The sequence below is a fragment of the Prunus dulcis genome, chromosome 8 (assembly GCF_902201215.1).
Source record: "Prunus dulcis chromosome 8, ALMONDv2, whole genome shotgun sequence".
In the NCBI taxonomy this organism is placed as follows: domain Eukaryota; kingdom Viridiplantae; phylum Streptophyta; class Magnoliopsida; order Rosales; family Rosaceae; genus Prunus; species Prunus dulcis.
In genome coordinates, this window is record NC_047657.1 from 17,884,484 (window position 1) to 17,903,925 (window position 19,442).

The following is a 19,442-nucleotide window of genomic DNA, read 5'->3' on the forward strand; positions in this document are numbered from 1 at the left end:
TCCATCCCTGAGAATCCTCAAGAATGGACACAAGAGGTGAGGAAATAATAACCATGTATTTGGTATACTTTATTAGCTTCTTCTTTGTAAATATTGTTGCAATCACCTTCTTTGGGTTCTTGATTGATGTTGGTTGACTATGATTCTGAGATGGTAACATATTCCCCATTTTGTCTGGTCTTGGTGTGTATATTTAGCACCTTAATTGCATTTCAGAGGTCTATCATTCGTATATTTGTTTGATGAACCGTGTCATGGAAACGTACATGTGGTTTCCCTTGTCATCCAGTAAATATATGTGCTGCCAATGTTAAGAGGCATTAATTCAATATCTTGTTTGCAAATGTAATAAGCAGACTGGAGCTTGCACTATCTGATTGTTGTAGGAGAGCTTTCGACCATTGCATGGGGTCCTTGTTATTCATATTATTAGACAGACCACAAATGATGTGTTAGGCACACACAACACAATGTTGTCTAGGTCTTGCTCTGGAAATATCAAGGCTCTGCTGGTCATCTTTAAGAATGCTATTCTAATGTGATATGTGGAGGATTGTTAATGGAGTCAAAAAATTTGCTGTAGTTTTTGTACTGAAACAGTTTTGTACTGGATTGTTGCAGATGTGGGAGTATATGTACCAAAAGGAACAGAGGAGAGTATGAGGAATTTCACAGAGCAGCAGGTGAGGAAGTAAAATTTGGTAAAATGTATTATCCAAAGTGATTCATGTTTGATATATATATATATATATATATGTGGATTGATTGTTTCCAAGAGTCAATGAATATGGTGATCTATCTCTATATATGTAAAATGAAGTTGATATGTCAATGTTTGGGTTGGGATGCATGCCACAATAGCTTCTTTGGAAATGTTGTAATTCACTTTTCATCTTTGATTGTTGTTGTATGACAGTTGGCTTTGCAGAAGCAGAAGCGGATACAGAAGCGATTGGACAAAAAATTTCAAAGAAGACGGAAAATTGCTAAGAAGACAAGTAAAAGAGAGAGAGAGAGCTCAAGTTCTGAATAAGTAGTAATTAATGCCGACTCGGAGAAAAGAATTGGTTTCCCATTCCATCTATTCTAGATATGTTTTTTGGTTTACTTTAATTGGTAAGGGTTGGTGTGTGTGAAAAGAGGAAAACCCTCTCAACTCCTTTATATGTATCAAGAGAGGAAAACCCTCCCTATTATTCTCTTCTCTCATCTTGCATAAAATCCAACACCACAAAACCAAAGTCAGCATTGGAATTGGCATAAGAATTTTACAAAAAGAGAAACATAAGAGAAAATACTCAAACCTCAGTTTCACATGGATTGACACAAACAGTCGCACTTTGCCTCTAAGCCTTCATTATTTCTTCTCCCGTGGAACTGCAAGGCCGTTCAAAGGATGTGTTTTTGCTCAGAATTGCTCTTCTTTTTTTATTCGTGGGTAATCATTTGTTTATCAATGATTCTTTTGGATGTTATTTGTTTGTTTATCTTAAAATAAAACAAATCAAGACAGGTTTAAATTGTGTTTTTACAATCACTTCAGTTTTAATTCCAAATTCAAATTTTCAATTGAGATTGTTTACAATAAATCTCATAAAAGACCGAAATAATTCTTTCTTACCAGAAAATATCTATATCTATATATATAGAACAAAAGGCAGGAAATGGTGAAACATTCAAAATACTATAAAATACCCTTAGTTAATTCAAACATTAAGAATTGAAATTATTAATTAAATGAGAGAATAATATGGTAAATTCACATTTTTATATATTAAAAAAATTAAAATTAAAAACAAAAATCAGATAATAGGTCTTATTTTTATGGAACATAACTATCCATATTATCTTTTCTGAATTCTAAAAATAAAATAAAAAATATAAAAAATACCAAATGGCACATAAATATGACTAAAGAGTCGCTGCGAGTCTTTATAAAGGCACAGACACAGGCATCAAACCCTGAAAAAGATTTGTCTTCTCTTCTCTCAACCCATCGCTCCCTCGTCCGTTCCAAGGAAGAAACAATGAGTAAAGAGAGCCTCCGAGTCGTTTTAGAGATAATTGAGACTGTGATGAAAAAAAGCGATGCTCTGTCTGGCGCAACTGATACTGTATGCATGCGTTTCTCTCTCTCTCTTTCCTTTTTTCAGTAAGCTTAAAAGTATGATTGTTGTTGGTCTTTTTAATAATAAAAATTCTATCCAATTTGCCATTCAGTTACCTCCCCTTATGTCAAATCTCAAGATAGAGAAGAAAACAGACGACCCTTCTGGACGGCAGCAGGAGGAGATGGAGGAAGAGCAGGATTCGAGCGAGTAAAAATCCTCACTCATTTAGTTTGGCCTCTATTCTTGTAAGTCTTAACGTGTCCTCATGTATGATATGATTTTCCCCTCTTTCCCATTCTGCAGGTACGCCGAGTCTCTTCTTGGTTTTCTCCATGAACCTACTGTAGATTTTGTGAACAAAGCATGCGACACGGAGGAGGAGCGTCATAGGGCTATGAAGTCCATCTGCAGATTGGTTGCAAGTCTTGAATCGGTAAGATCCTGACCTAACTAAACTTGTCACATGTCTCTATACAAGTTGGATATGTCTTTTCCTTTTTTCTGCTCTTTTTATTTATTTATTTATTATGCATCTAGTGTAGATGTTGGTACAACCATTCCTGATAAGGTGATAACCAGTATGATTCCCAGTTTTCATCGTCTTCGTTTCAAGATTTGGCACTTCAGTTGTTTTTGTGAGGTCTATTATTTGCATATTAAGCACATACAAAAGCTTTTTCTCTGCTCTGGAAACATCTGGGTTCGTTGATCGAGTAAAACAAAGTGATTCTAATTCGATGTATAGGGGATTTTTAATTCCAGGAGTCAAAGAATGATGTGGTGGTCATCTATGTAATCAAGTAGATAAGCCGATGTTGAGATGCATGCCTTTACTTCTTGTTTGTTTGTAAACGTTGTAATATCACTTTGGAATTAAATTTTGCATCTCTGATTGTTGTAGGAAGCTGCTCGTGATCTTGAGGAATTCGAGGCATCCATCCCTGAGAATCCTCAAGAATGGACACAAGAGGTGAGGAAATAATAACCATGTATTTGGTATACTTTATTAGCTTCTTCTTTGTAAATATTGTTGCAATCACCTTCTTTGGGTTCTTGATTGATGTTGGTTGACTATGATTCTGAGATGGTAACATATTCCCCATTTTGTCTGGTCTTGGTGTGTATATTTAGCACCTTAATTGCTTTTCAGATGTCTATTATTCGTATATCTGTTTGATGAGCCGTGTCATGGAAACATACATCTAGTTTCACTGGTCATCAATGTCATCCAGTAAATATGCTGCCAACGCTAAGAGGCATTAATTCAATATTTTGTTTGCAAATGTTATAATCAGACCGGAGTTTGAATGTCTGATTGTTGTAGGACAGCTTTCGACGCTTGCATTGTTTTCTCTCGCAGGGCTCCTTATTATTCATATTATTAGACACACACAACACAAGGTCGTCTAGGTCTTGCTCTGGAGATATCAGCTTCTGTTGGTCATCTTTAAGAATGTTATTCTAATGTGGTATGCGGAGGGATTGTTTATGGAGTCAAAAAATTGCTATAGTTTGTACTGAAACAGTTTTGTACTGGATTTTTGCAGATGTGGGAGTACATGTATGAAAAGGAAAAGGAGGAGGTGAGGAATTTCGAAGAGCAGCAGGTGAGAAACTAAAATTTGGTCAAATGTATTATCCAAAGTGATTCATGTTTGATATATATATCAAGTTGATATGTCAATGTTTGGGTTGGGATGCATGCCACAATAGCTTCTTTGGAAATGTTGTAACTCACTTTTCATCTTTGACAGTTGGCTTTGGAGAAGAAGAAGCGGATACAAAAGCGATTGGATAAAACATATCGAAGAAGACGGAAAATTGCGAAGAAGACAAGTAAAAGAGAGAGAGAGTGCTCAAGTGGCTTGGCTTGAATATGTCTACTGTTTTTCATGTTCTTAATTAATTAATTAATGCTGACTCAGAGAAAGGAATTGGTTTCCCATTTCATCTATTCTATGTTTTTTGGTTGCATTTTTAATTAATAATACTCGGTCGTTGTTTTTGCATTTGTGGGTAATTATTTTATTATAGCTCCCTTTTTCAATACAGCAATTTTGAGATGAGATAGCTCACTGTCTTCTAGCATTTGTTTATCAATGATTCTTTTGGATGTTATTTGTTTGTTTATGTTAAAGTGAGTTGTTGTGACGAAAAAAACAGAGAGAAAAAACGCGGAGTGTGAAGAATTGCTATTGCCAGAAGTGTAATTGAGGAGCTGAATGAGTTTGGTGTTGTGCGATACAGTGTGTCAGTGGTATTTTTGGTTAGGAAAAAACTTACTTACAAAGCATGACAAGAGCTTTGTTTTTTGGGTCAATAACTTGACAAGAGCTTATAATAATTCACTATTTTGCTTTTAGTAACGAATAATATCCACTGCCAAATCACCCTTACTAGTGTGGTATCACTCACCTTTGCCTATAACATTACCTTTATATATTTGTAACATTAGTTTTATAATAACCACTACGGTTTATACTGCGCTAATGCATTTTCTGACTTACAACATCACAAAAATCAACAGTGATGATGCTACTTCTAGTTATAGGCATCTGTTGTCCTATGAGCGATGTTGTTTTAACTTTTGAACTTTAGTTGTTTGTGCAAAATTAAGGTTGTTATGAACAATATCATGATGTGTTACCCATTGCACATCAAAAAAACATATATAAATTTAAATATATCTAGCATTACAATTTTTCCAACCCCACATATGGCAACAATTTTTGTAATTTACATATAACAACATATTGCTTCATTTAGCAACCTTGAAATTTGAGTACTAAAGAGAAATATAGTCTAATAAACCAAAGAAATATAAATTAAAATAAGTAACCCTTTATTAAAATTATCATAATAAATTCCAACGAAGTACAAGAGGGTCTGAAAATATTTGGGAGCATGGAAAATATATTTTGGGAATTAGGACTGCAGTAAAGAAACCAGATAGGAATATGAATAATCATTTCATATTGGATAGGTATTGCTATTTTATGACATGAAAAATTGTGAAAGCATGTTGAATTTGTATCATGTGGACACCTGAGAAGCTTTTTGGGAGCTGAAGCTCTTGCCTACCTAGTGCTAGTGCTTACGTTACATACGGTTTTTTTTTTTTTTTTTTGGTTGGAAATTTTTTGGGTAGGTAATTGCCTACCTTGCTCTTGGCGTAGGACTGTCATTGAATAAGGTGTATTTAGTTAATTTTATAATTTGATTTAAATATTATGATATACTTTTTTTTGTCAAAGAAATGTTATGTTGTATTTAGATCATAGAGTGTGTACTCAGTTAATTTTAGAATTCGTTTAATAATACCCTTTTATGTGATATGCAAAAAAGTGCCTTCATTTTAAATCCAATAATAGCCTCTTCGCACGCGCTTCCGCGCTTACGAGAGACTTTTTTCAGAAATTTTTTTCTTTTAATTCCCAAAATAAACCTTGAAATTGGTTGGGGACTCTTCTCCGAAAAATAGTTGGCAATAAAAATAAGATTATTGTAGATTGAATGAAAATAATTGGTTGGGGACTCTTCTTCGAGCATGTGCTCAAAGCACTTCTTTTAAACTACCCGGGCCTCCCATGGATTTGGACCTGCCTTTCCTACAAAATGTGGGAGTCTGAATTCATGAAAACGGGAAACATGTTTTGGGTATCTTGTTCCTCAATAAAAAACGTGGAGCCGTGGGGAATGTCTTTCTAATTATGTCATTAAGGGAAACAAGTTTTAGGTATCTCTATAAAGCCAGAGGCATTTAAGAGAAAAAAACCCAAAGTCCTTCTTCTCGAACCCTAAAAAAAATAGTGTTGCTAAATGAACTCTAAAATTAACTGAGTACATCCTACTACAAAAATATATATTGAATTACTGATTTACCCTAATATAAAATGACCAAAAAAGATATATGAAATTGTGAAACAAATATAATTTTAATAAGTACACCCTACTAACCATAATTTTATTAAGTACACCCTACTAACCATATCCATTTATTTATGCTTGTTGAGAACGTTGCCAACCTTTTGCAATCGTCTGTGCTGTTTCTTTCTTCCTGTTCTTTGTGTTTATGCTCCAACAATCTTTTATCATCCTAATTACCCAATCAACAATAAGAAAAGAAACCGAATCAAAGTCAAAGTCAAAGTTTGTTTATGAATATGAAAATCAATCTGACTTACTTGGACCCTCTTTGAACAACCAAAAGCACGTTTTTTTTTCCTTGGAGCCATGGATAAATCTCCATGCGTTTTGTCTCAACTTCATGCATGGGTAATTATGATGGTTTTTTGCTCATTTGGCTTCTTCCAACACAAAAAATGTTATGAGATAATTTGTGTTTAATTTCCCATTTGTCCTATTGTGTTTTTAACGAAAGAGGTGGTGATTGCAAGGATTTGGAATTGCTAAAAAAGTGTCAACAGTCTTAGTAGAAGCATAAATCCATATGAAAAGTCAAAGGTTTATAAACACTATCAAAAAAATCAAGCTGAAAATCAACTATAAAATAATGCTACAAGTATTAGGGTGTACTAGGGGTATTTTTAGTAGTTCTATAGGGTGTACTTAGTTAATTTTATATTTTAATTAAAATATTAAGATGTACTTGGATCATAGGGTGTAGTCAGTTAATTTTAGGCTTCGTTTAGCAGCACTCAAAAAATATTGTCTTCTCTTCTCACCACCATCGCTCGCGTATCCCTGTTTCTCATTCACCTGCGAACAACTGAGGGACAAGAAACAATGATGAAAAACACGTTCGAACTCTGTTCAGAGGTATTCAAAAGAAATCAATAATTTCAAGCTGGCTATTATAAATTGATTGTTATTTATTTATTTATTTATAATTCTATCCAATTTTCCATTCAGTTACCTCCCCTTATGTCAAATCTCGAGATAGAGAAGAAAACGGAAGAAGCTCCTCGACGGCAGCAGGAGGGAGAGCATGATCCGATCAAGTAAAAATCCTCACTCATTTAGTTTGGCCTCTATTCTTGTAGTTTTTAACGTGTCCTCATGTATGATGTTCATTCTGCAGGCATGCCAATTCTATTCTTGCTTTTTTTCATGATGCTATTGAAGACTTAGTGAAGTTCCATTCTCACACGGGCTTCGATCGTGATCACCTTAATAGACTCGTCTCCCAATCGTTTGCCGATCCTCGATTTGCTGACCTAATGAAAGTTTTCAACGTATGTCTTTTACTTTTTTCCTTTTTCTTCTCCTGCTCTTGTTATTTATTAATAGGTTTTTGTTTTTGTTTTTTTAGTGTCGCAGGACGATGCTGCAAGTTCAGATGTTGGTGTAAACACGAATTTCTTGCGACAAATGAGACAAGAACACGTGTACAAAATAATATTGTATTTATGAAATTTAGAGTTACAATCTCTGTATTGAATCCTCTGATTCGATCTCCAAAGTGTTTAAAGAAAATTTGTGTTTGATACAAGGGTCGTAGAGACTTGATCTTGATCAAACGGGTAGCACGAAGCTTGTTTGGTGTTTGGGATTTTTATGGTGAAGGAACCGGCACGTATTTGTTGTGCTTGGTGGCTCTTCCAAGGTAGGGTGAAGAATGCAGAGAGTTTTCTGTTTCTTCTGAGTGCTAGGTTTTTTTCTCGACCCCTTCTTTCGTCTTGAGGCCTCCTATTTATAGGCTTTTGTCGGATGCTTGACCTAAATAACTTTCCTTGATTTGTGGGATTTGATTTGATTTAAATCAATTCCCATAATCTGGCAATTTAACCAGATTATCTTCAATTGATTAACCTGATTAATATTTGATTTAAATCAAAGTCAATCACAGAAGATTCTTTCCTTTAATTTTGTCTTCATCTTGAACCGTTTGATGCACTCCGTCGGATGTCGCCATTTGTCATTTTTGACAATTAATCCAATTTTGATGAGTCACACGCCACATGGGTGAATTACGGGGCCCACGATTTAATCCACCGAACCCTAAATATTTTCTTGTCAATAGAATTTATTACACCAAAATTTATGTGTCTACAGTTGGTACAACCATTCCTGATAAGGTAAATAACCAGTGTGATTCCCAGTTTTCGTTTCTTTTCAAGATTTGGCACCTTAGTTGTTTTTGTTAGGTATATTATTTGCATATTAAGCACATCTGGGTTTGTTCTAATTCTATATAGTGGGGGGATTAATATTATTCCAGGAGTCAAAAAGCATTACGCAATCAAGTAGATAAGCCGATGTTGAGATGCATGCCTTTACTTGTTTGTTCGTAAATGTCGTAATATCACTTTGGAATTTAATTTTGCATCTATGATTGTTGTAGGTTGCTAGTCGTGAAGATTTCGAGGCATTGATCCCGTGAGGATCCCGACGACTGGACAGAAGAGGTGAGGAAATAATAACCATGTATTTGGTAAACTTTATTAGCTTGTCTTGATTGTTGTTGGTTGACTATGAACCTGATATACGGTAAATAGTAAGTAAATTTCTCGTTTTGACTGGTCTTGCTGTGTATATTTCGCTCCTTAACACAATGTCGTCTAGGTCTTGATCTGGAAATATCAGGTTCTTCTGGTCATCTTTAAGAATGTTATTCTAATGTGATAGGGAGAGGGATGGTTAATGGACTCAAAAAATTGCTATAGTTTTTGTACTGAAACAGTTTTGTTCTGAATTTTTGCAGATGTGGGACTACTGTTACCAACAGGAACAGGAGGAATTTCGCAGAGCAGCAGGTGAGGGAGTAAATTTTGGTAAAGTGTATAATCCAAAGTGATTCTTGTTTGATATATATATATATATATGCAAAAGAGAGAGAGAGAGAGAGAGAGAGAGAGAGAGAGAGTGGTTGGCTTGTCTTGAATATGTCTAATATTTTTCATGTCCTGAATGAATAAATTAATGCTGACTCGGATCGGAAAAGGAATTGGTTTCCCATTCCATCTATTCTAGATATGTTTTATTTTTTATGAAAATAAAGAAAGCAAAGAGCAACATTTTGCCCTTTACACAATGCTTGGATACCCTTCCTTCCTCGTTCTCATACGTAAAGAGTCTTGGTTCACGCTGCAATGGTTTTTTTAAATCATGCTCATGCATGCATGACATATCAGAAGTTATTAATTCATAAATCTTCAGCACACCCACCCACCTGACTGGTTTGCATTGCAATTTGCATACACGTCCTAGTCATCTCATCTGCAGCAAATTTTAGACCACGTGAATCATGTTGATGAAGGCCAGGCCTTCCTTCCTCAGACGCCTTGCTGATATTTCAAAATCAAATCTCAATACAGTTTGTTCTGTTGAGGAAAGGAGTATGCTTCATCATTTGGCTGGGTGTTGGGTAAGAGATTCCGAGGGGTTTGGAACAACTTTTGCCACATAAGCATTTAACATATCTACTAATGGATAGTTCATGTCTGAATTTGAAAACGGATAGTTCATGTATGAATTTGAAAATATGTCTAGTTCAGAACTTTTTAGTTGATTGGTAATTAACAAATCAGAAAACTATATTCTAACCGAAAAATAATTAACTTAAGACGGGGTCACACATGTTTTCGTATTTTGTTGGCTCGAGCATGCGTGAAAAATCTCATAAGCATGACGTAAACTGAATTTGATCAATTGGTTTCTAAGCTACAACAAACAGAAAATAAAATAAAAAGAAATACAGAGTGAACAAATTGTATTTTTGCTGTCATTATTTAATACAGTGAATGGCACATGTATACAGTGAATGAATTTGAGCGTCTTCTGTACAGTATTTTGGTAGAATGACAACAAAGAAGAAGAAGAAAATTACATTACAGCGTTAGTGGTAAATGAATTGATATTTACTCTGGAGTTTTTCTTTATCTTTCAAGACAGAAAAACTTACAGGACGCTCAGTGAGAATTAGTGGCTTCAAAATCAGTGCCTTTCTTCAGGCCTTAGAGCATGAGTTTGCTTTTCAATCAAACCTCAAAGCTCCAGCCTAAATAGCCAACGAAAAAAATACAGGCGCAAAAGGCAGCATCTGTTAAGGACCCATGGGTAGAACTTGCCCCTACTTTCGGCTTCAAATTCAAAATACAATTGGGAACAAGCTCCTAGTCCATCTGACGGATTGGCAAGGTCAGAGAGAGTCGTCCCGGTGTTGAGATACTTCTAACTGGGGAGGCAAGAGGTTCAAAAAGCTCCCTTGCACAGGATGACTGCTTCCGCTGTCAGATATCTCTGATGTCTCCGATGTCTCTGACTCTTCATCTGCTTCAATTGAACACAAAAAGGTGAGAAAAGTAAAAGACATTTGCTCTCAATTTAAATGGATAAAGGTATAAGTTTACCAAATAGTGTTTTTACAGACGGTCTCTTTGGTTTGGTGCTTTTCTTCTTCAACGAGGCTTACGTAGAGACAAGAGACCGAATCAGTTTACAAAGAAAGAAAATGCCACACTAAGAGTACTTGTAATATAAACACTGCAGTATAACCAGCTAAAATAATGTTCTTCCAAAGCCAACATCAGGATGAATGGGTGGCCTTAACCAGACAGGATACTATATATAATCGAAATCCAGCAAGTTAGTACATGCTTCCTCTGTTTCCCAGTTATTTGGGTCACTTGACTGTCATTGATCAATAATTTAACAATAATTTGTGTACGGCATCTCCCATTCGAACAACCATTAACATTATCTAGATTAACCCATGCATTACATGAACCATCAAAATCTATATATCTACACAAACAAATATAACACAAACTGTTAACTTAACCAAAATGTAACAAAAGATAAAGTGTTAAGGCAAGTTTATGGGAGAGCAAGAGATATATATACCCATCCCAGGCACTTGATAATCGTTAACGATTTCGAAGTTTTTATATGTGTAGCCCACAAAATTAATGTCCTTAGAGGAGAGCATCTGCAAAATGGAGAGAAAATAATGGAAAGATTTGGTGGTAGCAAATTGTATATACAAATTAGTGACAAAAGCTAAGAAGAGACAAAACTCAAAAGCTAACCTTTCTCCAGGGACCAGTTTTGGATGAACTCTGAGTTTGGGAGTCAGACTGCAGACCAAAAATTAGTATAAATCAAATTATCAGAAATATGATGTGCTCAAAACAGGTAGCTTCACAACTCCACAAAAATTGAGGCATATCTATACCTCTTCGAACTTTTCAAAATTTTGAGTATCCAAATCATCATTGACCTCAGGAATAAATGCAGCATCCATTTGATAAAGCTTATCCCATTCAGTACCATCGAACCAAGGATGAACCTGAAAAAGGAATCAGCAGCAACGTAATTCCCATTATATGCAACAAGTTCATGAACAAATTGAAGAAATTTAGAACAGGACACACCATACAACACCTTTATTTCATCTGCCCCATTTGTTCCCAACCTTTGGTTAACATTACACAAGAGTTTACTGATAAGATCTTTTGCCTCTGGAGATAGCTTTGCTTCTTCTGGAAACTTCAAATGAGTTCTCCAGTTTACAATCTGCAAGAGACGGGCAAGACAGAAAACATTATTACGCAAATAGTCGGTTGCGGACAAATGTGTTTCGCTACAGTTAAAACACAAGTGGCATCATCAACAGCGTGTCATGTCGAGTCAGGGGAGTCTACAAATGTCCCAAGTCATATAATTAGTTATCAAAAAGAACCATAGTTTATCAACTTCTACCACAGAGGAAGCCATGGAGGTGAGCAGGGCTTATGATATGAATCATTTAAGCTCCAAAATTATGAAAACAATAATTAAAAAGGGAGAAGAGCACGTCAAAGTTTCATTAATGCAACACCAAATGAGAGCAATTAACTACACTTCACCAAAGTGCACAAACAATCCAGGAACCAGTTCGTTATTAAAATCAAACACATGCATTGGAATCTACAAATTGAAGGATGCAGATTGATTAACTAAATTTTCAGAAACACGTAAGCTCTGTAAATGATGAAAAGAGATGTCACAAGCCAAAGAGGCATGCCCTTTGAAATTACGCTTGAGGCTTTTAAAAAGAGATATATTAAAATAAAATGTTCAATATTTCTAAAATTTACCTTCCTGCATGTTGACATCGGATCATCAGAATAGAAGGGTGGGTAACCCACAAGCATTTCATACATAATGGCACCAAGTGACCACCTGCTCATCGACGAAAATCATAACTTTGTCAATCCAGGCATCCAAAAACAAAGTAGCTCTTCAGTTCGTTGTCCATAATAGTGCCATGGTAAGTACCAATTTCCAAAATGGTCCCATTACAATATGAATGGTAGTAAAAATGGTGAATGCTAGGTCGTTGAAAAAAATAACCAATTGCTAAAATGCATAATACTCACCAATCGCATTCCATCCCATAACCTTTTTTCAAAAGAACTTCTGGAGCAATATAGTCAGGTGTACCAACAGTGGAATAAGCCTGCAGTGGCCATATATAAAAAATTAAAGGAATGATACCTTCGCAATGTTCAACCAAAAGGTCATGTATCGCAATGTTATACATCCAAAAAGAAACAGTTCCTCTTTTATCTACGCCACAGTCATTGCACTAGAAAGTGAGGAGGCAGTGGGGAGGTAGGGAGAGATAACAGTTCCTCTTTTATCTACACCACAGTCATTGCACTAGAAAGAGAGGAGGCAGTGGGGGGAGAGGGAGAGATAATGTAATTGCATAATGGTGTATAACTTACAAGCATTCTCCTATTCTTCTGCCAATGTTGCAGTTGCTCTTGTTGTGTTCGTTTTGGAGCTGCAGGGCGTTCATCATTCTGTGGACCACCATTAACATTTGGTGCTATTGAAAAGTCTTCTCGGATTGTACTGCAGTCTAAAGGTTTACACAACCCAAAATCTGACAGTCTTAAGTGTCCATATCTATCAAGTAGTAAATTGTCAGGCTTGATATCCCTGCAATATGCAAAACAGCCTATGTTAACATCCATTTTTGCAGTTCAATAAATTGTATTATTTAATCTGTCAAAAGAGTCAGTGTTGATATTGTACCACAAACCTGTGAATGTAATTGTGTTTATGGATAGACTCAATAGCCAAAACTGTTTCGGCAACATAAAATCTAGCTTCATCTTCAGTCAAAATATCCTTTCTCATAAGCAAAGTCATCATATCTCCTCCAGGTAAGTATTCCATTATAAGATAAAGAAACTCATCATCTTGAAAAGAACAGTACAGCTTCACAATGCAATTGCTGTCCACCTCAGCAAGCAAATTCCTTTCAGCTTTGACATGCTCAACCTAAAAAGAATGTAATATAAGTCAACTGACAGTAAATACAGTTTAAATCACCTCGGTAATTCAAATGGAAGAACAGTTGACTAGATACCTGGCCTCTACGAAGCATCTCTGATTTCTTGAGCTTTTTCATGGCATAAACAGAACCTGTTGTCTTTTCCCTGCAGACACGAACCTGCACCATAAAAGCAACATTTTACTGGTTAAAATCTCATATCAAACTCATGAGACGAAATTCCCACCCTGTGGCTGCTGGGAGGCTGAAAGTGAAAACGAAGATCTGATAAGAAGATATATACCTCACCAAATGCACCCTTGCCAATCATAGTCAACAACTCAAAATCATCAACACCCATTTTATGCCTCTGAAGGCGCATGTATTCAGTTTCTTTCTTCTCCAAGAACTTAAGAAGGTTGTTTTGATCTTCCTCAGAGACATCAGCATCAGCCAACTTTTTTTCTAACATATTTCGCCTGCCCCAGAAAGTGTAATTACCAATTAGAAATCATAAAACCACTAAAACTGGTTAAAATTTTGTTTGCCTATATCACAATAGCCTTATAAGAAAGGATCACAATCTGCATTGTAATTACCAATTAGCAATCATCAAACTTGCAAATCCAGCTCCCAATACTTTTTGGGCGTTACTAATTCTGAAAAATAAATAAAACCAAAAGAAAGAAAAAGGGCAAAGTATCAAATTATTATCTACCTTTCCTTCCTCTCCTGGAGGTTCTTCATCTGCTCCTTGTAATGGTTCTCAATATACTGCTTGGCCGCAGCAGCCTTCTGCTTGGTGACATTGGAAAGCGCTTCTTCATCCGTATTCGAATCCTCCTCGCCTCCACTGCAAGGCTCCTTCTTCCTAGTCGAGCTCCTCAGCTTATCGCGCGGTTGAAGCTTCTGAAGCCAACTTCGTGCCGAATCCATCTCCCTCCTCACAATGCAGAGCCCAATGTGACCAGATAGCACCACACCATGCCAAAAGCCGCAATGTATTTCTTCAATTGCAAGCCATCTGTATTTTAGCTAGCGATTATCACAATTCACAATGAACGCAATACATTGCCTGTAAATCAAGCATTGCAGGAATGAAACATTGGAAGCAAAAAATTTCAAAATCGATCACAATTGACAATGAAAATGGCGAGCGAAAGAAAATGAAGAATGTGGAAAGATTCTTGGAACAAGACAGATGGGGCTGAGAATTCGGGTTACCGCGTAAAATTAGCGACAGGCAGAAAAAGAAAAGAGAAAGTGATCCGCGAAACCCTAAAGATAGTCCGCCATTTTCGCTGAAGCTTTAAATTGCGCTTGGGCATTCGGGTCCGGAGCTTCAGAGAAACTCCGACGACTCTCTTTGCTTTGTTTTGTTATCCACGTAACTCTCTCTCTCTCTCTCTCTCTCTCTCTGTTGTGCACAGCACAGAGAGAGACACCTTCCCTCCATTTTTATATTGATAGATATAGCTTTTCTGTTTTCCTTCGAATTTTGCATTTCCATTTTTAATCAAATAAAATTTTAATATTCGAATTTTTTTTTTTTAATTTTTTTTTTTAAAGGGTGTTAGTTTCAGATTCGTTGGATCTCACGAGAAATTGATCCGCGAAGATTCGCTTGGGCGGCGCTCTTCCACGTTCTATGTATGTACAAGCCTTGCGCGGGATGCGCATCCCCTCTTCTCAAGCCCAATTAGTTTGTCGCCAAAGTTATTTATTTATTTATTTTATTTTATTTTTAATTTTACAAGGCGTATTTGTATCCGTCAATAGGCAACCACAACTAGATAGGCATCCGTATTAGTTAAACCTCACTCTTCTAGAATCAAACCATTAAACCAAATACTAGTTGATATATCTCAATTTAAACTAATTTATAACTCGTGAAAATGTGATACACCAAACACATCAAGTTTTCTATTGTCTTTTTAATTTATGAAAGATGAAAACCAAGTTCTCATAATGCATGTTGTGGAATGTTTGTGGAAATTATATTAGTTGAAAGTGGAGCAACATGAATTACCATACCCATAATCTTAACCATGGAAAATTGATAAAAATAAAATATAAACACACACACACAAAAAAAAAAACCATGTTGAAAAATATCCCCTTTTTTTGTCCAGATAAACCCAACATTCGAAAAGGGCAAGTTGCAGACTTGTAGTCCCTTTAGCAGAAGGTTTCTTGCATTATGGGCCACATGCATGGGACCATCCCCAGTCCCTTTGAGAATAATACATCAACCAGAAAGAAGAGCAGAGTGTAAATTAAGCTCACACAACCAACCACTACAAGTCCAAATCACTTACAAATGTTACTACCATTTACTGGAGAAGCATTGCCCTCAGAAAGTGACTGTAACAAGCAATTGGGCAAAGCAAAAAGCTTCCATGAGTTTCTCCAAACTATTATACTTTGTATTCTTGCACTTAAAAATTGTGTGCCTTAAAAGGCTAACAAGTGTATAATCCTCAATCACCAACATCAAATCAAACTCAAGAAGCTAAAGGGTCTAACCGAGTGGAAAAAAGGCCTTAATTTACAAACAGTAGTCTCATGTTTGAACCCATATTACTTTGATAATATGTGTGTACGAGAAACCCTCCCTCCATTTGTAATATAGACTATTGCTTGTATTATGAAAAAAAATAAAACAAAATAAAACAAAAGCTGTGTAAATCACATGATAGCAACCTTCCCATCAACAAATGACCCTAGCTTATTATGAATCTTATTAGTTCAGATGGCATGGAGATGCGTGAGGTGGTTCAAATATCTTTGTAGAAAAGATCAACCTTGAGCTTTTCAGTTTAGGCATGAAGAGTACATAGCTAATCGCATGAATTTCAACAGTAAACCTTTTCTGCTCATTTTTATGCCAAAGGCAGAAATGATCTTTGAGAACAGATCAAATTGAGACTAACTAAAAGTTGAAGCTGTATATCATTTGAAATATATCTCTATTATAAATATGCCATTGTACATCATGTGTTGAAACACGAGTTTTTCCATCTGTTCACCTTTTGAGACATGCTAAGACCAACAGACTCAATTATTGAAAGTCAACGGTTTCACATACACTAAAAGAATGCTTCATACAATATCCTCAACCAAATCTAATATAGCCCCATCTGGATTCAATAATGTTGATGCTCCTATTATACAGCCCCTCTCATCAGGATTCAGAAGAGACTTCTTTTTCCATTACCGTAAAAAGGCAACGCCACCCCAGGAAATAGATTGCAGACTGATCTTGTAACAACTTTCTTAAATAACCAATGGAGTACAACATATTTGCCAAAGTCAGGCCATTGGGGCTTCACCATGTAGCAACAAACCCAAAAGCTAGAACTGGGGATTCATCTTACTGCCACCCTTATTTCTACAATCTAAAAGGGGAAATCCTCCATAACAGGGTCAACTGAGGAAGTATTAAAAAATTGCTGATGAATGAAATTGCTTTACTCACTTGCATATCTGACTTTGAATTTGGATGTTTATCTAACAGCTTAACTGAAATCAGCGGTAATATGCCATGTGTCTTGAAGACATAAATGGAGAAGTAGCAAAAGGAGAGGTCTTTTGAGTTTGGGCAGGAGGATTTGTGGATCTCTTTTTCTCATGCTTGGTTTCAGCACGAAGCCAGGACTCAACAACAGAGAGCAGATTGGCCGAACTCTTCAACTCATTGACCTCCGATAACTTCTCAGCCCTCTTTAGCTCACCATCTTGGATGTAAGCCAGATGGGTTGCCCATGTCTCCAACCCATCAAAAATATGGGTTGCATAAACAATTGTCGCTCCTCTCTGCAGTCAACACAAAAAGATGAATAAAACTATACCAGAGTAAGCAGGTTTAATAATGCGAGTATAAAAATATTTAAACTACTTAACCAAACAATTAAAAATGGCCTCACCATGATATATGCAGCATGCAAAGGGATGAAAAAATATGCATCATATAATTTGTCCAGATGAAATGATAGATGCAGTTTTTCCCATTTAAAGATCTTCCACATATCAGAACTGGAGTCTGTACATGCAAGTGAATATTATAACAGTAAATAAAGCAAGTCCGTACCTGATCACATTCTTCCTTGAAGAAATCTAATAAGTCCAGTCTCGCAACAACATCCAAGTCGACCGTTACCTCATCAAGCAAGAGAACCTGGGATTTAACAGAATGATTCTAGTTAGAAATAGTTTCAAATGTCAACATCATCTACTAGATTTTTAATCACAGACGGACTTGGAATACGAAATGATACAGCAATTAGGTGGAGATTCCAATGTGCAGGCAATGGTATGAAATATGAAGCACCCTAGAACACAATACAAATACAAAATTGACCATTACGAAACGCTTCAGGGGTAAATTGAATGCAAACTAAGGATCCTCATAAACGTGCACTGAAACAGCCATTTCATTTTGTTGGTACAAACTCATATTCAAGATTTCAAGATACCTTGAAAGGATGAAGAAGCCCCATGCAGATTTGGACTCGACGTCGTTGCCCATCAGATACTTTATGCATTCGCCACTGGAGGTTTATATCAAGCAGCTCAATCAACTTGTCTCTCCTAACTGGATCAGTCCCTTCAACTGCCAAAAATTGGGGGCAAACACAATTTAATTTCAATCGATTGAATTTCACCCTTATATGCGATGAAGAATGATCTACAAGCTCATGAATAGAGAAAATGGAACTAATAAAATTTGACAACGTTAAAAATAATAGATAGACAAAGAACCATTAGGTATCAAACAAGTTACATAACATTATCCAAGAGCTTCACGAAGTTGCATAATAGAAATCATTCACTACACTATGTTTTTTGCTTGACCCTTCTACATTAAGATTATTTTAAAATTTTATATGAAAAGGAGAAAAATGTAGCATGCCAGTCAAAATTACCCACCTCCAAATATCATATGTTCAGCTGAGAAATCTCCCTGCAATGGAAGTTCTCCCTAAAAATTTCCAAAGACAAATTTATTTTCAGTTTCAGTCAAGGAAATGAAAACAAATTGGCTAAAAAGCCTAAAACGCATGGCCATGATACCCAAATAAGCGAAATGCAAGTGCTTTTCAGCCTAAATAAACCATTCAATGATGGCAGAGTATGTATAATAACTCACAGCAGAGCCAACAGATTTACTCCACGAGCCTCCCAAGTAAGCTAAATCGCCGCTGCAAACCAAATGAGTGTCATGAAAAGCCGAACAATTTAAAACCCGCACCACATCTCTCCCTCCCACCATCTGCTTCCCTGCTAGAATCTTCAGCAAAGTGGTCTTGCCTGCAAAACTACCCAATTAGCTTCGAAATACAAATTTAACTGCTTTCCAGGAAACTGAGTTTCCGTGCAACCAAAGAGACCTAAGAAAATGAAAAACCGGTGAAACAAAGTCTGGTTTTCAATTACCAGATCCGTTGGCGCCGACGAGAAGGCATCGCGATCCGGGGGCTATGTTAAGGTTGAAATCGCAGAAAAGCGGGGGTTGTGCATCGTACGAGAATTGCATGCCATGGACTCTAATACCGCTCGACGTCTCTCCTTCTCCTTCCGCTCTCGGATTGGAGGTTTCACTGACCCTGCCCGCCATGGTTGCTCGGCAAATCCGGTAGCACGGAGCTGATTGTGTTTTCTGTGGTGATTTTATGAATACGAGTTGGCCGATACTAATAGGGTGCCGATGGTGGATGTTGGTCCCACTGCTTGTGTACACGTGGCGGATAAATAGATGGCCACGTAACATGCTCTTGGGGAAAGGATAAAATCTGGTGTATAAACGGCCACGAGTTTAGAAGTAATGGGCCAACCAGAGTTGGTCAAGAGCTTGTTGGAAGTTCCCACCCACTTCACTTTTTTCAGACGTGGCCACAAGCTATTGGCTCAACCGAAAATTAAAGTCGTTATTCAGTGTATAGATCTGGATTTGTTTGACAAAACGCTGGGTTTTTATTTTCTTTAAATAAAATAAGAAAGTGGAATTTTAGACTTGTGACCAAGAGTTTAATAGACTCTTTCAATTTTAAAATGAGAAAGAATATAGCCGCGCGGCTATATTCTTGGCCCAGTATGGCCTCGGC

The 19,442-nt window shown here is 36.5% G+C and overlaps 4 protein-coding genes across 6 annotated transcripts; 2 read left to right on the forward strand and 2 right to left on the reverse strand.

The window, feature by feature from the left end:
- The first annotated feature begins 1,959 nt into the window (after positions 1 to 1,959).
- Positions 1,960 to 4,120, forward strand: LOC117638072. Its single transcript, XM_034373162.1, has 6 exons — positions 1,960 to 2,114; positions 2,221 to 2,318; positions 2,415 to 2,544; positions 3,013 to 3,081; positions 3,659 to 3,718; positions 3,866 to 4,120. Exons 1-6 carry the CDS (start codon positions 2,028 to 2,030, stop codon positions 3,983 to 3,985), a joined length of 564 nt encoding a protein of 187 aa, XP_034229053.1. The 5' UTR covers positions 1,960 to 2,027; the 3' UTR covers positions 3,986 to 4,120.
- A 2,729-nt stretch (positions 4,121 to 6,849) lies between these two features.
- On the forward strand, positions 6,850 to 7,422 carry LOC117638652. Its single transcript, XM_034373748.1, has 4 exons — positions 6,850 to 6,890; positions 6,984 to 7,072; positions 7,153 to 7,306; positions 7,384 to 7,422. The coding sequence occupies exons 1-4, from the start codon at positions 6,858 to 6,860 to the stop codon at positions 7,420 to 7,422; spliced, it is 315 nt and encodes a 104-aa protein (XP_034229639.1). The 5' UTR covers positions 6,850 to 6,857.
- A 2,351-nt stretch (positions 7,423 to 9,773) lies between these two features.
- Positions 9,774 to 14,751, reverse strand: LOC117637655 (serine/threonine-protein kinase 38-like). Of its 3 annotated transcripts, none has more exons than XM_034372598.1 (14): positions 14,563 to 14,751; positions 14,057 to 14,362; positions 13,643 to 13,817; positions 13,435 to 13,518; positions 13,105 to 13,346; positions 12,785 to 13,001; positions 12,434 to 12,513; positions 12,152 to 12,236; positions 11,457 to 11,588; positions 11,248 to 11,361; positions 11,102 to 11,149; positions 10,917 to 11,001; positions 10,424 to 10,480; positions 9,774 to 10,343 (listed from the first exon to the last, which is right to left on the reverse strand). In XM_034372598.1, the coding sequence occupies exons 1-14, from the start codon at positions 14,664 to 14,666 to the stop codon at positions 10,213 to 10,215; spliced, it is 1,860 nt and encodes a 619-aa protein (XP_034228489.1). In that variant the 5' UTR covers positions 14,667 to 14,751; the 3' UTR covers positions 9,774 to 10,212. The 3 variants fall into 3 exon arrangements, with proteins under 3 accessions (XP_034228489.1, XP_034228490.1, XP_034228491.1); XM_034372599.1 differs by having other exon boundaries at positions 14,057 to 14,413; positions 14,563 to 14,677; XM_034372600.1 differs by having other exon boundaries at positions 14,057 to 14,345; positions 14,563 to 14,637.
- Positions 14,752 to 16,290: 1,539 nt separating this feature from the next.
- Positions 16,291 to 18,998, reverse strand: LOC117638744 (ABC transporter I family member 21). The gene is made up of 6 exons (XM_034373850.1): positions 18,775 to 18,998; positions 18,488 to 18,648; positions 18,268 to 18,319; positions 17,814 to 17,950; positions 17,429 to 17,515; positions 16,291 to 17,154 (listed from the first exon to the last, which is right to left on the reverse strand). The coding sequence occupies exons 1-6, from the start codon at positions 18,953 to 18,955 to the stop codon at positions 16,867 to 16,869; spliced, it is 906 nt and encodes a 301-aa protein (XP_034229741.1). The 5' UTR covers positions 18,956 to 18,998; the 3' UTR covers positions 16,291 to 16,866.
- Between the last annotated feature and the right edge of the window lie 444 nt (positions 18,999 to 19,442).